The sequence below is a fragment of the Dipodomys ordii genome, unplaced genomic scaffold, assembly GCF_000151885.1.
Source record: "Dipodomys ordii isolate 6190 unplaced genomic scaffold, Dord_2.0 Scaffold146, whole genome shotgun sequence".
In the NCBI taxonomy this organism is placed as follows: Eukaryota; Metazoa; Chordata; class Mammalia; order Rodentia; family Heteromyidae; genus Dipodomys; species Dipodomys ordii.
Genome location: NW_012267362.1, coordinates 3,354,989 through 3,369,480, shown reverse-complemented (window position 1 = coordinate 3,369,480; position 14,492 = coordinate 3,354,989). Strand labels below are relative to the sequence as shown.

Sequence of the window (14,492 nt, the reverse complement as noted above, 5' to 3'; positions counted from 1 at the left end):
CTATCTCCAATAAACCACCAGAAAACAGGAAGTGGCGCTGTAGCTCAAGTGGTAGAGCGCTCGCCTAGAGCTGAAGAACTGAGGGACAGCGCCCAGGCCCAGAGTTCAAGCCCCATGACTGCCAAAAAAAAAAAAAAAAAGAATTCTGAATTCAAAACTCAACTTGACATGAAATACATCGTAATTTTAAGGTGGTCTGAATTCTTGGAAAATATCTAATTGGCCTCAAGAACACAAAGTCAGATCAAAGGCCCTGGGTAGCATATTAATCTGTGGCAGTAAATTTGATTCAACTGAACCTCTCAGGACATAAGTAGGTAGGCAGCTTGGTTTATTGGCTATATGATAGTCTTTCAATTTTAGCCAGAAAAAAAAATAGTGGCTCTATATTAAAACAGAGGAAATTGCAGAACAGTGAGGAAGAATAATTTGCCAAAGACTGCATAGTGCAATCATGCAGTCTTTGGCTCACAAAGGAACTTTGGCCCACAAATAACTACGTTACAAATGACACGTGTCAACCTTCCAGCTAATGAAAGCCTAAGGAATTCCCACTTCTCCCTCTAGCTTTCCATGTAATAGAGCTCCAGAAGTAAACTATCCTATATAAGAATGGATGAGGAATCAAAAGGCATTCCATTTACTTCATATTATGCAAAATGGTATTGCCCTGCCAACAAAAATGATCATGAAAAATGCACATCTGGAATTATATCTATGTGGAAATTTATTGGGAATTATGAATGCTTTTCATGATCATTCATCTGAGCTGCATAAGAGCTATACCAACTCTGCTGAGCAAATGCAACATCTAAGAGCTCATCAGAAAACAGTGTGCCATAAATAAGTTAAGGCACTGTCCCAAATCATAAAGCAAAACTGCCTTTGAATGAGCAAAGTGCATTCATAGTACACATTTTAAATGCTCAGCAGTTCTCAAATATTGAGTGTAACAGATAAGCCCATTTTAATAATTTAAAACAGATTTTACACTGATGGCATATTGATTTATCCTTGATACACAAACTTCTCGTGGAGTTCATTAAACCATCTCAAAACAGCCTAACAAATGGAATCTCCATTACGATCTGTTACCGCTGAAGAGCATGATGTCTTATTTCCTTGAAAGTTTTCAGCTGATTTCCTCCCCTCTCATAAAAAATGATATCATAGAAGGCTGAGCAAAGAAACGAGTGCTTCTGAAAGAGTCGTTATTGCCAGAGCATTTCATTAAGGGACATCTTTCTTTAAGTAAGCGATGCCTTTTAAGTAAGTGCCGCTGCGCTGCTGCTAACCTCTAAGCCATGTGGACTTGTCCCCAGCCTGTATGTTATCTTGTTTCTACAGAATGTTATTGTAACCGTTTTGGCTCAATCCATGATCGTTGTAATGGCTCAGGATTTTGTGAGTGTAAGACTGGAACTACAGGGCCTAAGTGTGATGAGTGTCTGCCGGGAAATTCCTGGCACCACGGCTGTCAACGTAAGTAACTCCGGGAGCCGCCCTCTGCCTGCTGAGCATGGCTGATTCTGCTTGTCTAGGCTGATGCGCGTGCAGCTTCTCAGAGCAGAAAAAGACCCAAACCGCTGACAAGCTTTAAGGGGGCTACTTTGTACCCCAGCCTGCATGGAGAAGAGTGATCCAATCGAGCTGGTTTCTCGGAAGCCCAAATTTCATCTCTCTCTGATGGCTGGTGCAACTTATACTGAAATATTGTATGGGGATGCGTGTACCTGGCCGGACCATAAATTAAATCACACAATAGGGATCCGTCTTGGAAATCCTCACCACAAAATGAAGGGTAATGTATATGGAGTCAATATATTTCTTGAACTCAAAGCTACCCTGAAGCTATAGAGTTCATAAATTAAATGATATCTACATACTTTATTTCCACCACTTGGCTATCAAAGCCATCACTGAATCTTAACCTGAAGGTAATAAATCTGAGGGATATTTAAATGCCAAGTGAACATAAATGACAAAGATCAATATTGATTTTTAAGCCTTTGAGGTTAGGTGTCACTCAGCAAGTAGGAGACAGATGCCATTTGGTTCAGCCTCATTTCTCTGGAGACCATGAGGGTCTTCCCAAAAGCCTGGCAAGGCAGGTAGCAGGTCAGTTTGTAAATGGAACAGAAATGTAAATGTTTCTGCCAGGAGCTTCCTCCTGTCATTCACAGCCTTCTCTGCCTTGTAATTCTGTACTTATTTTCCATTGCAACTGTTGGGAAGCTTCCAGAGATTAACTAAGCTCAAGGTGTCAGAGGGAATTCCAAAAGAAGATCGTGCAAGCTACATAGGTAATCTGGGATGCATTGTGATCTTCATAATAAGAAAATTGAAAACAAGACCCATCTTGGCATTGTTGTAGCTTCTTTTATTAGACACAAAATACAATGTGTATTATATTTTCCACGTATAATTAATATAATTAATATAAAAACTTTCTGGAAATGTATTTTCTACTTTCCATGATCTTTGAAAGAAGACTTTTGAGATTCATTTTCAGAGGTTTAAGGGTTTGGACCCAAGGCCTCACACTTGCTTGAGTCACACACTTACCTGATTTTGCTTTACTTATTTTTCATGTATGGCCTTGAATGTTTTGGCCTGGGCCAGCCAGGGCTGCAGCCCTTCTACTTCTCTCCCACATAGCTGAGATAACAATTGCATGCTGTCACACTCAGCTATTTTATTGAGATGAGGGGGAAATCTAATATTTTTTCCCAGAATCTCTACAAATTATTATCCTCCAAATCATCTCCTGAGTGGCTGGGATTGTAGGCATGGACCACTGCATTCAGCTCAAATGTGTGTGTCACATTTATAGATCATTCCAATTAAAACCAGCCTTATTACAAGACCTGGCAGCCACTTGTGTCTACCACATGATGGATTCAGCTCGCAATTCTTTTTTGTTTTATTTTCACTTGGAAAAAAAAGCCAACATGCAGGAACTGTCTAGAACCAACCCCTATAGAAAATTACATGCTATTTCTAGATCATAATAACTTCTACAGTGCATAAAATAAATTCCATATGATCGATTCTGCATAGAAAATTCTAGAAACTGAGAGACTACTTTCTTGGCTCCTTATGGAACTTATAGTTACCTGGCAGCTACATTTATACCCAATGTGAAGGCGATATGAAATGCTATGGGCAGCAGTGAAGGTTAGCGACAAGTGGAGATATTGGTCATTGAGTCAATCAAAATTATGGTGGGGTTCAAGATGTAGGAGCTGAGGTCTCTGGTCACACCGATGAGGACCTTCCAGACATAGTCTCATGAGCTTCAGTCATGGCCATACTTACCTAGGAGTTCTGGGAAAGACCCTGGCTTGGATATCCTGCTTGCTATAGGTTCACAGAAAGTACTGTTCCCTAAGAATGTGTCCCAGGAATCATATAAGGAGGCAGAACTCAGAGAGGAACTGTCAGTCCTAGAACAGCTGAATACTGAGGCCTTGAGTTTGTAATCAGTCTGAAGGAGAAAAGAGAGACAGAAAGATTGAAACTAACACTAAGACTTAAGGCATAAAGAATAAAGAGGCTGTTGATTAAGACACTATTCTCCAGCAGAAAGTCTATGTTGATCTCTTGCAGAGGGAGAATGGATCGGCTCTTGAAGTATAATCAGGGTAAGACTTGGGGGAAGAAATAAATCAATATTGTCATGGAGAAATGTAACCCAATCAGGGAATAGTTCGTTGTTTCTGTATGAGTTATTGGTGTATTAGAAAGAGTTGAAGTATCACCAAATGTTCCTTTCTGAAATCAGAAAATTAGTTTATGTCTGTGATGTACAAATCACAAATCCCTCTGTGCCTCAGCTATACCACTCCCAGTGCCAGTTATGTGCATTGCTAGGATGAAGGGAGTCAGCACATGGAGTATGTGCTAGACCTAGGCATTGGGCTCATGGCAGAGGCTAAAGATGAAAAGGTAATTGCTGCTATGGATATGTGGACATGGGGTTCAGCATCTTGAATGACACGCTGGGTTGGGATCCACCCAATTATGATAGAAAGAAATCAGAATTAAGAAGGATAAATGCACATACCTGTTTATTGGTGAAGCCTAAATTGGCTTGTGAATGAAGTACTGAAGGATGAGGAGGAGCTTCCCAAGATTAAAAATGGAAAAAAATGAGGAAAGGTGCATCAACTAACACACCAACCATACCTCAAAAACATGTAAGCCTTTTGATATGACTAGTCAGTAATCTGTGTTTTTGTGTGTGTGTGTGTGTGTGTGTGTGTATGTGTGTGTGGCAGAGGTGGGTGTGGTTGTTTGAATGGGGATGGTAAAGGAAGAGAGAATGTGAGGGATATTTAGATTGTATTTATATTTGCAACAATAAGAAGAGTTTAGAAAATGTTTATTAATCCATCACCTATCATAATACTGAGTCAGTTGATAGAGGCAACCTACCATGACACTCCTTTAGCTGCTGGATCATCCGTATTCTCCCAGCAATGTGGGTAGTGAGGAGCAGGGTATAATTAGACAATCATGTAGCATTGCCTGGGAAGGCCCATGGCAGATTTCAGGAAGTCTGGGAGATCCCTGGCCCAGGAATCCATTCCCAGCACCACCAACACCACCACCCCAGACTTAGAGAGGATCATGGAGCTGCCATCCAAATGGGACTGGGCTTCAGAAAAGAGAATAAAAGGATCTGGTTACTGCCGTGTTCTGTATCCTGTGAGTAGAGCACAGTGAGTGTTCTCTTTGGATGGGTTCTTAATTCCCACAGACCTGGGTTTGAATCCCACTTCTATACATTAGTACCTGTAACATTTAGAAGAAATTATTTGTCTTTTTTATGTAGAATGAAAGTGATGTTCTAGGGGCATAGCAAACCCTGATTTATTATTACTCAGGACTGTGCTCAAATTGTTTAACAAAAACCAAGAACCCAGGTTAAAAGTTTACCATAGAATATTATTGCAGAATGTGAATTAAGATTAGTAACTAGTGAAGTACCAGCTTATATATGTAGGGCTAAAAAGCCCATTGATTAGAAACAGTGCTGGGACAAAACACTGAAAAAGAGCTCACCCCAAAAATTTTAGCTATAGAAACTAACCACAGTGCTGGGTGCTGGCGGCTTATGCCAGTCGGTAATCCTAGCTGCTTAGGAAGTAGAGATCTAAAGATCATCACCTGAAGTCAGCCCAGGCAGAAACAACTATGAGACTCTTACTTCCAATTCTGTGCTCTGTAAATGTAAGCTAGTCTCTTTGACAGAAAAGGTGGAACACTTAATAATTACTAAACTAAATGGTTTTTACATGGGATAAAATAATCTCAGAAAGAAAACAGAAGTAAAACAAATTTCAAGTAGATCTGGCAGGATATAAATTAGTGCCAAAAGTTGCCCCCCCAAAAAAAGAATAAAACATTGAGAAAAAAAGATATTTTAAATGTGTGTTGTGAAGTCAGAGAAGAACAAAACTGAACCTTTTAAAATGGAAAACAGATTCCATGTTTCACATAAAATAAGAAGAGTTAATCCTTGTTATCAGAACTAAAAGGTATGGGTGTCGGTTTGTGATTTTCTTTTGAGTAGGACAGAAGTAGCCACTTGTAGAACAAATGAAGCCTGTGACAAGGTCTTCCTGGAGGACATTCCTAAGATACACTGGAAAAGCATGCATTTTTTGTGAAAAACCATCAATGGTTATTCATCTCTACCTAACTTGTGTGAATATTAGTGATATTTTCAGAACTCAGTCTGCATATCTAAAGCCACAAGATTTGGTGATATAAGGTAAATGCTATGACATTGGAATCAAACTATGACAATGACGGACTCATGGCAAGAAGGAGGCTGAAATGCAATTGCTAGAGGTGGTCTATAGTATCAGAATATAGGTTCTTAAGTGGGATCAGGACATGCACTGCCATCAGCAAGGAAATGATTGTTCAGTAGGAGGCTCAGTGGTCTGATTAATTAAGTCTATGAAGGCTTACTGGCAGAGTTTTCTGCAGGCTTCAGGAACAATGTGCTACCTTGACTCTTCTAACTTCTAGAGATATCTCACATTACTTTTCTCATGTTCTCTCTCCATCTTTCAAGAACTCTCCATTTCCCTGTGCCTTTACTTCATCAGCATATCTCTCCCGGATTACAGTGAGAAAAGAGTTTCACTGATTGCCCATGCTTGAGACCTACTCTAGAACTACACCATGTGATAGGCAATCCTGTAAGCTATGTCCTGGCTCCAGAATCACCACTATTAAAGACTCATGTGAACAGAAGAATCATCCATACAGAATTATCTCTGCATCTTAAATTCTTTACTCATACCTGTAGAAGACTACAGGTTCTGAGGAAGAAGGATATGGATATCTTTATTAGGGGACCCAGTTTTTACTACTTGCTATAATCATCATCAAGAATACCAACTTGATGATTATAGGGTATCATGGAGATGAAATGCAACTCATGCTTGGAATCCAGATATGCAAGGGTTAAACATTTTTCAGGGAAATACATAATGTGGTTAGAAATGAGAGTTACATATCAAGATATAAGATTACAATGTGAATTAGAAGGTAAAAACAGTATTAAAAAAAGCAGTCAAAACCAAAAGTTGTATAGAGAAAATACTATGAATGTGTATTATAAATTGACCATTTAAAGAGGCCATTTGTAATGGACACTTTCAATTTTTAACTGTTCTGTTATATTCCCAATCAAGAGAAATCAAATATGCTGAAAGTGTGTTCTGATAAAAATTGTTGGCTTACACTGATCAGAATTTCTTTACCACACAACTGAAAGAAATAGTTCAGGGCTAGGAATGTAGCTTTGTGGTAGAGTACTTGCTGGCCTAGAATGCATGAAGCCCTGGGTTCAATTCCTTAGTACCACATAAACAGAAAAAGCTGGAAGTGGTATTGTGGCTCAAGTGATAGGGTTGCTAGCCTTGAGCAAAAGAAGCTCAGGGACAGTGCTCAGGCACTGAGTTCAAGCCCCAGGACTTGCAAAAAGAAAAAGAAATAGTTCAATAGAACCAATAGAAGTACCACTGATAGCACAAGATGCCAAGGTCACATGAAGAGGGGAGGAAGTACCTTGAAAACACAGGGGTAGGGGCTGGGAAAAGCACTTGCCTTGCATGCATGAAGTCCTGGGTTCGATTCCTCAGCACCACATAAGCAAACAGAAAAAAGCCGGAAGTGGCGTTGTGGCTCAAGTGGTAGAGTGCTAGTCTTGAGCTGAAGAGCTGAAGGACAGTGCCCAGGTCCAGAGTCCAGGCACCATGACAGGACCTAAAAAAAAAAAGAAAGAAAGAAAAGAAAAAGAAAACACAGGGGTATTGTCCTAGAAATTAAGAACACTTCAAAATATTTTTAATGAAAAGACAATAATTTAGACTTTCTTAAATTTTTGCATATATGAGAAAATGGAAGACTTAATTTTAAAAAAAAACTTAACACTCCAAGAGTCTTATAAGGTTTTAATGAGCATCAATGTGGTACCAGTTACAGACTAGCCACAATGATGCAAACCTGGGCTAAGAGATAGATTGCAGAAATGAACGGGGTGGAAAGAAATTCAAATAACTAAAATGTGGAAAGCCCAGATAACATTCATGCTCAATTTTACATGATCGTTTGTCACCAGGCACGAAACAACCAACATAACTTCAAACTGAAAAATGATCAAAGCAGGTTATAGTCCCACTGAAGTACACCTCACAAAGCCTGTAACAAGAAACTAGTTCTAAGTGTCTGTGGTGCATGCCTGTAATCCTAGCTACTCAAGACATCTGAAAATCATGGCTCAAAGCCAGCCTTACCAAGAAAGACTATGAGACTCTTATCTCCAATTAACAACCAAAAAGTCCAAAAGTGGAGCAGTGGCCCACATGGTAGAGCACCAGCCTTGAAGGAAAAAAGCTAAGGAAAGAACACTCAGTACCTGAGTTCAAATACCAGTGCTAGCACAGAAAAAAAAGTCCACTTCTTAGAAGTGATATTTTAAATGTATAAGTCCCTCTCATGATGAAAGAGTTTTCATAGGAAAAGAGATGAAATCTGTAAGAAAATGTATGGTCTGGCACATAACAGGTACCACAGTTTGGAGAACTCTGGTATATGATGTTGACTGGTCAGTTTAGGGGATAGAACAAGGACCCTGGGCCAAAGGATGGAGGTGGTTCACGTCTTAGCATTTACCAACACCTCTTTCCTCCAGCTGTCTGAGAAGGCAGTGGGGTACACTGGGAAATGGTCCATTCCCCCAAATTCTGGAAAAGGTCAAACAGAAAGTGAACACAATACTCTGGAGAGTTTGGCTTAAATGGAAAGTCAAGTTAAACAACCCCTTCAATTGCCAGGCTTGATTTGAGATCAAGTCTATGGGGCAGAGGGAAGGGGAAGGCAATTCATTTCTGTACTCACAGCCACTTTGGACACTGCTCTCTCCTACACTCTTCTATCTCACTGTACTGACTAATTTCAGACTTACTTTTGGTACTGCTCATGTCCTTAATCCTCAAGATTATTTTAATTCAGTTTATTCTAAAGATTATTTCCAATCATGGCTCTTCTGCTACTATAGTTCAGGAGGATTTCTTTTTCTTCTTTCTTCTATTTTTTTTTCTATGAGATTAAATTCCTTAAGCCTGACAACTTGTGATCCCGGAGATATTAAGATGATGTTTCCAATTGCTTCGGTGAGATGAAGATTATACCTTCCTGGACAAACACTTTGAACCTACCTTATCATTTTTCAATTGCGTCTAGTTGCTGTCTCTTCCTGTGTGCTGGGTTACATGAAAATGTCCAGTTCACATTTCCCCTGCTGGCCTCACATGTGGAATCCATTGACAGCCAAGGCAGCATGACACTTCAAGGAGAGTGTGCCTGCTGATGCTTCAGAGCTTTTGCAGCCTTAGACATATGATCTCATGCCTGCAGCTCTTTTTCTCTCCATCACTGAAGCTTGGCCTTGTCAATCAAATGGACAACATCTTGGAATGCAAGCTTTTAATTTCCTTGCTAGCAACTTGAACACCAGTGTCACTTCCTCTCTGAGCATCACGAATCTAACATGGAAAACATCAAATAAATACCTGGAGTGGCCCTTGATGGACCTACTACCTGGCTGCTATAGTTGAGAAGGCTGTACACTTGAACGGAGCTAATCAGAGCTTCCCAGTGATGATGATAATTTTTTAAAGGGAAGTATTAGGAAGACAACAGATAGAAAGTAGCAATCTGCAGGCATTACCAATAGATTGGGCTCATGTTGTTGGGCAGAAGAGCAAACCCTGGGCAGTCTCAGTTGTGACTGTCTCCCGACTCAGCAGGAAGGTAGCACTCCCCGCAGTCATGCTAAAAGCCATTGCTTTCCAGCTGCAGCTCTTATTTTACTTCTTGGTTCTTAAAAGTAGGCTTGTTACAATGAAAGAGCTGGGGAGAGGCACGCTCAGGCCATCAAGCCATCAGCTCAAAACCCAGGATAGGAGATAGAGGAGGAGTCTTGTAAGAGGACTCCATTAGACTCTTTTTTGGGTCTCTGCACCAGTTCAGAGTCTTGCTACTTTTTATCATAGCTTTCTCTTCACTTTTAAATAAACTTACTCCATTTACATTTTAACACATTTTAAACACTTTTTATTATTATTATCTTTACGTAGTTGTACAAAGAAGTTCCTTTTCTATAACAAGTCTAGAAATACAAGGTATCTGACAACATTGTCACCCATCCTTCCTAACCCATCCCTTCTCCCATTTTTTTTTAAATTGAGATTAGGTGCTTACATAAATTTCACATGTTTCACAGTTTTGTGGAATAGTGATACTTAAAGTCACAAACACATTTCAACCTTCCCAAGGCAAATTATCACTATCATGGTCTATAAAGTTTCTCAATTCTATGAGCTTTGACAATATAAATTATATCTCCCACATCAGGTGATGTTTGCATTCCTTTCCTTTTGCTTTTAGCAGTTTTTTTTTAATAATTAAAGTTTAAAAAAAAAAGCGCACTGATCTCTGTTAATCCATCAGAGATTTGATTCACCTTTGAGTGCAGGAGCCTGGAGTATCAGAATTTATGCTGTGGAAAGTGCTGGAAATCTCTACTCAATATGGACCCAACAATATGCAGTGGATAGTGATGGTTTGGCAGGAGTTTGGCCTGCCCTCCATAGTCCAGTTGTGCCCTAAACGTATTCAGTCCCCTCAGCTCCTGAGTTGCTCAGCAGAGGACACGTGCAGATAACACACATGCAGGCAGCCATTCCAGGCCCTTCTGGCAGTCTAAGCTATCTACTGGCCTATGTACCTATCCTGGGCCTGTGCAGAGAGAATCCAAGCTCTCACCATCAGTGCTACTCTCCATATTTTCTTGATCATCCATGCTGATTCGTCTCTTTGTTTGAAGAGCATACTGAGATTGAAAATGAGGCCTCAACTTAGCCTTTTCACACCACAAAGCTCTGCCCCAGCTTAGCAGTGAAAGGTGTGTGAAACACCAGTGAAAGTGGGAGTGGGGAAGTAAGCGTAATTTCATCTTCTAGCAGCCCGGAATAAATGTAGCAGCCAGGTTCTATCTAATAATAGACAATTAAGAGGGCACGTGGAAATAGTGCATTTGGAAAATTGTTCTTACTTTAGACAGAACAAACCTCAGAGTCTCAGCTTGAGGAGTTGTGTCTTTTTTTCACACCAGCAGGTATATATATTTGGGGGAAGAAATATTTAAATCAAAAGCTGCTTATACAAAGATAAAATCGAAGCATGAAAATCTGTTCAGATGGACACTAGCCACCCCATGTGTAATTTGTAGACGGAAATTGTCATTCTAGTAAAAAGCCAGTCCTCAATGGCGATCTGAGCAGAATTGCAGTGTGGAGCAGTGTTAATAGACCATGCTAGGAGGAGTCTTTCGTAGCTGGATTCTAGCAGTCAGGAAAGCCAGGTAAAAATGAGGCCTGATTTTAGAGGCAGCCATATTTGTATAAATGTATGCAATGTATACATTGTGTACATATATACAATTTATAAATGTGTAATTATGGTTTACTTCCCAAAGAATTTATGCTTGCCCACCTCTCCCTTCTCTGTGCCACTCCTGGAAACCCCTTATAAAGAAGTGAATAGTCTGATCAGGTAACCTCACAAGTGGTCAGAACTGTCTGTGTATAGACCACTTCCTGACACATAATAATTACTACTCTTAACATAATAAAAGTTAGCTGGGTACCAGTGGCTAACACCCACAATTCCAACTAATCCAGAGATTGAAATCAGGATTGGGGGGTTCAAGTCCTCTATGGGCCATCTCCAAAAAGAACCACCAAACTACGGAGCTGGAGGCATGGTTCGAGTAGTAGAGCACCACCCCAATAAGCAGACAAGACAAGCCAGCAAACCAAGCAAGCAAGCTAAGTGAGCATGAGTTCAAACCCTAGCACCACCAAATTAAACGAACAAACAAATGTTATTATTCATTGAGCTATCTCTTTGTGTAGGGTAGATTTAGACATTATCTGAATCTACAAGGAGGGATGTTAAGATGAAGTTTGCCCATTTTATAGATGGCAAAACTGAGACTAAGGAGCAAAATTCCCCCCAACTCAAAACACCTCAATTGTGACACAGCAACTGCTAAGGGAATATTCGTTATTGACTATGTTTACTGTGATACTTTAGAGGATTTCACCATTTTGATTTCACAGCTAGACATGAGAACTTCGACAGTTTATTTCAGGGTTCAGCAAACTTTTTGCAGGGCCAATTAGTGGCTCTGTTAGGCTTGGTGACCCACAGAGCCTCTGTTACAACCATTGACTAAGCTGTGATAGGACCATTCTGTCACAAACCACACCCACATGGATAGTGCTGGCTAGATCTCAGTACAGCTTCATTAATGGACATGAAAGTATGAATTTTGTGTAGTGTTTATGGGCCACAATAAACAAGAATTGAGCTAGAGTTGGATTGCAACCAGAGTTTGATTTATTCCAAACTTACCCAGCAGTAAGAAATGAAGAAATGGAGAAGCTATTAAATAAAATGGACAGAATATGAAGCAGCAGCCAGAAGAGAATGTAAGAAAACCTCCATTTCATTAAAATCTTGACTTGCCTATGACAGGGAGTTGCTCTAACTGGTTCATATTCACAAGGTCCTAATTGACCTTATGGGGGGGGGGAGTTAGAATTCTCTGAACTGGAGGGCTTTGACCATTTAATCTCTAGGACAAGATCACAGACATAGTCGATGCCAACTGTTTAAAGGCTCTAAAAGCCAGCCAAGCCAATTTAGCATCAATTTAGTCCAATCAGCCACTAATGAAAGGGAAGTCAGGGTAGCCATAATACGATCAGTGTTGCTCATGTTGGTGTGAAGGATCATTCTGCTGCATTTTGCTAGAGCAACCTGCCACCTTGAATATCAATAAAAAGTTCTACTCAAAGGGAATTTCAGTAATAACATGGTGCTATACCACCCAAGGAAAGAACATATAGACCATGTTGAAAACATAGGTCTTTTCTTTCTTTTTTTTTTAACTATTGCCTTTAACAAGAATGAGAAATATTCTGAACAAAGCACAGGTGAGTGTCATGCACTCCTACCCTACCTGCCCCAATTCTCTGTTGAGTGTGACTAACATTCTGGTTTGCTCATAGACAGGATGTCTATCACTATTTAAATGCATATGTGCTTTTCATCCTATTAAGCACATTGTTTTGAAAAAAAATTATGGTGAATCTTCAGCTATCCTTTGCTGAAAAATGGGGAGAGGGGGCCTGTATAAATCCAAAATAATTGATTATTGTTTTTAACTTTTTAAAAGAATTGGCTTTAAGTAGTTGTACAAAGGGGTCTTGATTTCTAAGTACAACTATCTTGATATTATTTCCACTAACGTGGGATTTCATCTAACACACATACATAGGCACAAAAATTCAGACCCCCATGAATTCATCTCTGAATTCAGCCTTAATCTCTAACAACATGTTTCAGTCATGATCACTCAAAGAGCGCTAGATGTTCATTTAAAGCAGAAACAACTACTAAGAGAGATTTCTATTATATTTCTCCCGTATTCTGTAGAAGTATAAGAAGATTAACATTATACAGTGCCATTCATTTTTTTCCTTTTCTTTTTTTTTGTGCCAGTATTAGGATTTGAACTCAGGGACTGGGTGCTTTCCCTTTACTTTTTCCCTCAAAAGTTGTACTCTACCTCCCATTTGAGCCCTAGCTCTACTTCTGGCTTAATACTGGCTGATTGGAGATAAGACCCTCATGAACTTTCCTGCCCTGGTGGCTTAGTCACTTGGATCTTCAGCTTTCAGCCTCCTGAACAGTAGATAAGATCCCAAGTGTGAACAGTCAACACTTGGCTACTTTTTATAAACTACAACTCATTTAGAAAATAGACATGTCTCAGGGCTGAAGCACAACAAAAAATTATGAATGTGGCTGTCAGACCTCTCTTTACTTAGAATTGTTGACCCCCAATGGACTTAATTCTTATGTTGATGTGTATTCCTTCTAATGAAAATCAATAATGTGGACAATTACATCGTTCACGTGGACTTCAGACCCAAAAATACAAAGTTAGGGAGCTCCCCAGAGGATTTGGCCCTGGATAAATTGGCAATTTGTTAAGGATACAATGCCAAAGCCACAGTCACTACGTTGGCAGGATGCTGCCAATTCAGCTTTTCTCACAGCCACGTGGAAAGCATTCAGTCTTTCCTGAGCTATTGTACCCCTGCTCGTTCTAATTAAAATAAAAATAAACCTTGCTGAAGTTGCAACAATGATGCTTAGCTATGTAAAGACATAATGTATGAACTCTATCTAATTACATCAGGCCTTTACTTTTTTTAAAGCTCATTCACTTCACTTTATTTCTTTTTAAATTTTTATCTGCATAAATTAATTGAAGAAAAAGTTTGCATTGTGATATTTCCTGCATGGGTAGAAAGTACTGAATCAAATTAAGCCATCTATACACTCTTTCCTTTGCTTATTCATTCATTAATTCATGTAATTCATTTGCTTAACAAAATACTGAATTTTGGCATCAAAAATAAAAATAAGTAACATGTTATTTGCCCTCCAATGGATCAAGAGCAAGTTAAATTCACTAGCATTACTTCACTGTAGTCAAAAAATCTGAGAAGACTGACTTCACAGGCTGTTTTTCTAGCCAACTTTTCTAATCATAGGTATCTCTGACTCATACTGCAAATATTATAACTGATTTGGAACCTTAAAGCTATAGACATCATTATAAAATGTAATGTATATAAAATGAATATTATAATGTATATAATATGTGTATTATGTATATAATATTGCCCATTTTATAATATAATGTATATTGCAATACTATTAGTTATTACAGCTGGGTCGGAATCTTAAAGCTATTATAGCTTATCCATCCATTTTAAGTCATCATTTAGCTTTTCTAAATACAGACTATTTATTAAGAGTTTGCCATG

At 39.2% G+C, this 14,492-nt stretch overlaps 1 protein-coding gene across 6 annotated transcripts in view; it reads left to right on the top strand.

The window, feature by feature from the left end:
- Ntng1 (netrin G1) overlaps nucleotides 1-14,492 on the top strand; it is a 335,480-nt gene that overhangs the window by 284,053 nt on the left and 36,935 nt on the right. For 2 of the 6 annotated variants that reach the window (XM_013031868.1, XM_013031866.1), the window contains one exon: nucleotides 1,348-1,482. The exons of the other annotated variants lie outside the window; for them this stretch is intronic. In XM_013031868.1, the coding sequence (XP_012887322.1) occupies nucleotides 1,348-1,482 (135 nt within the window). The remainder of the gene's footprint in view (nucleotides 1-1,347; nucleotides 1,483-14,492) is intronic. 6 annotated transcript variants of the gene reach the window in all.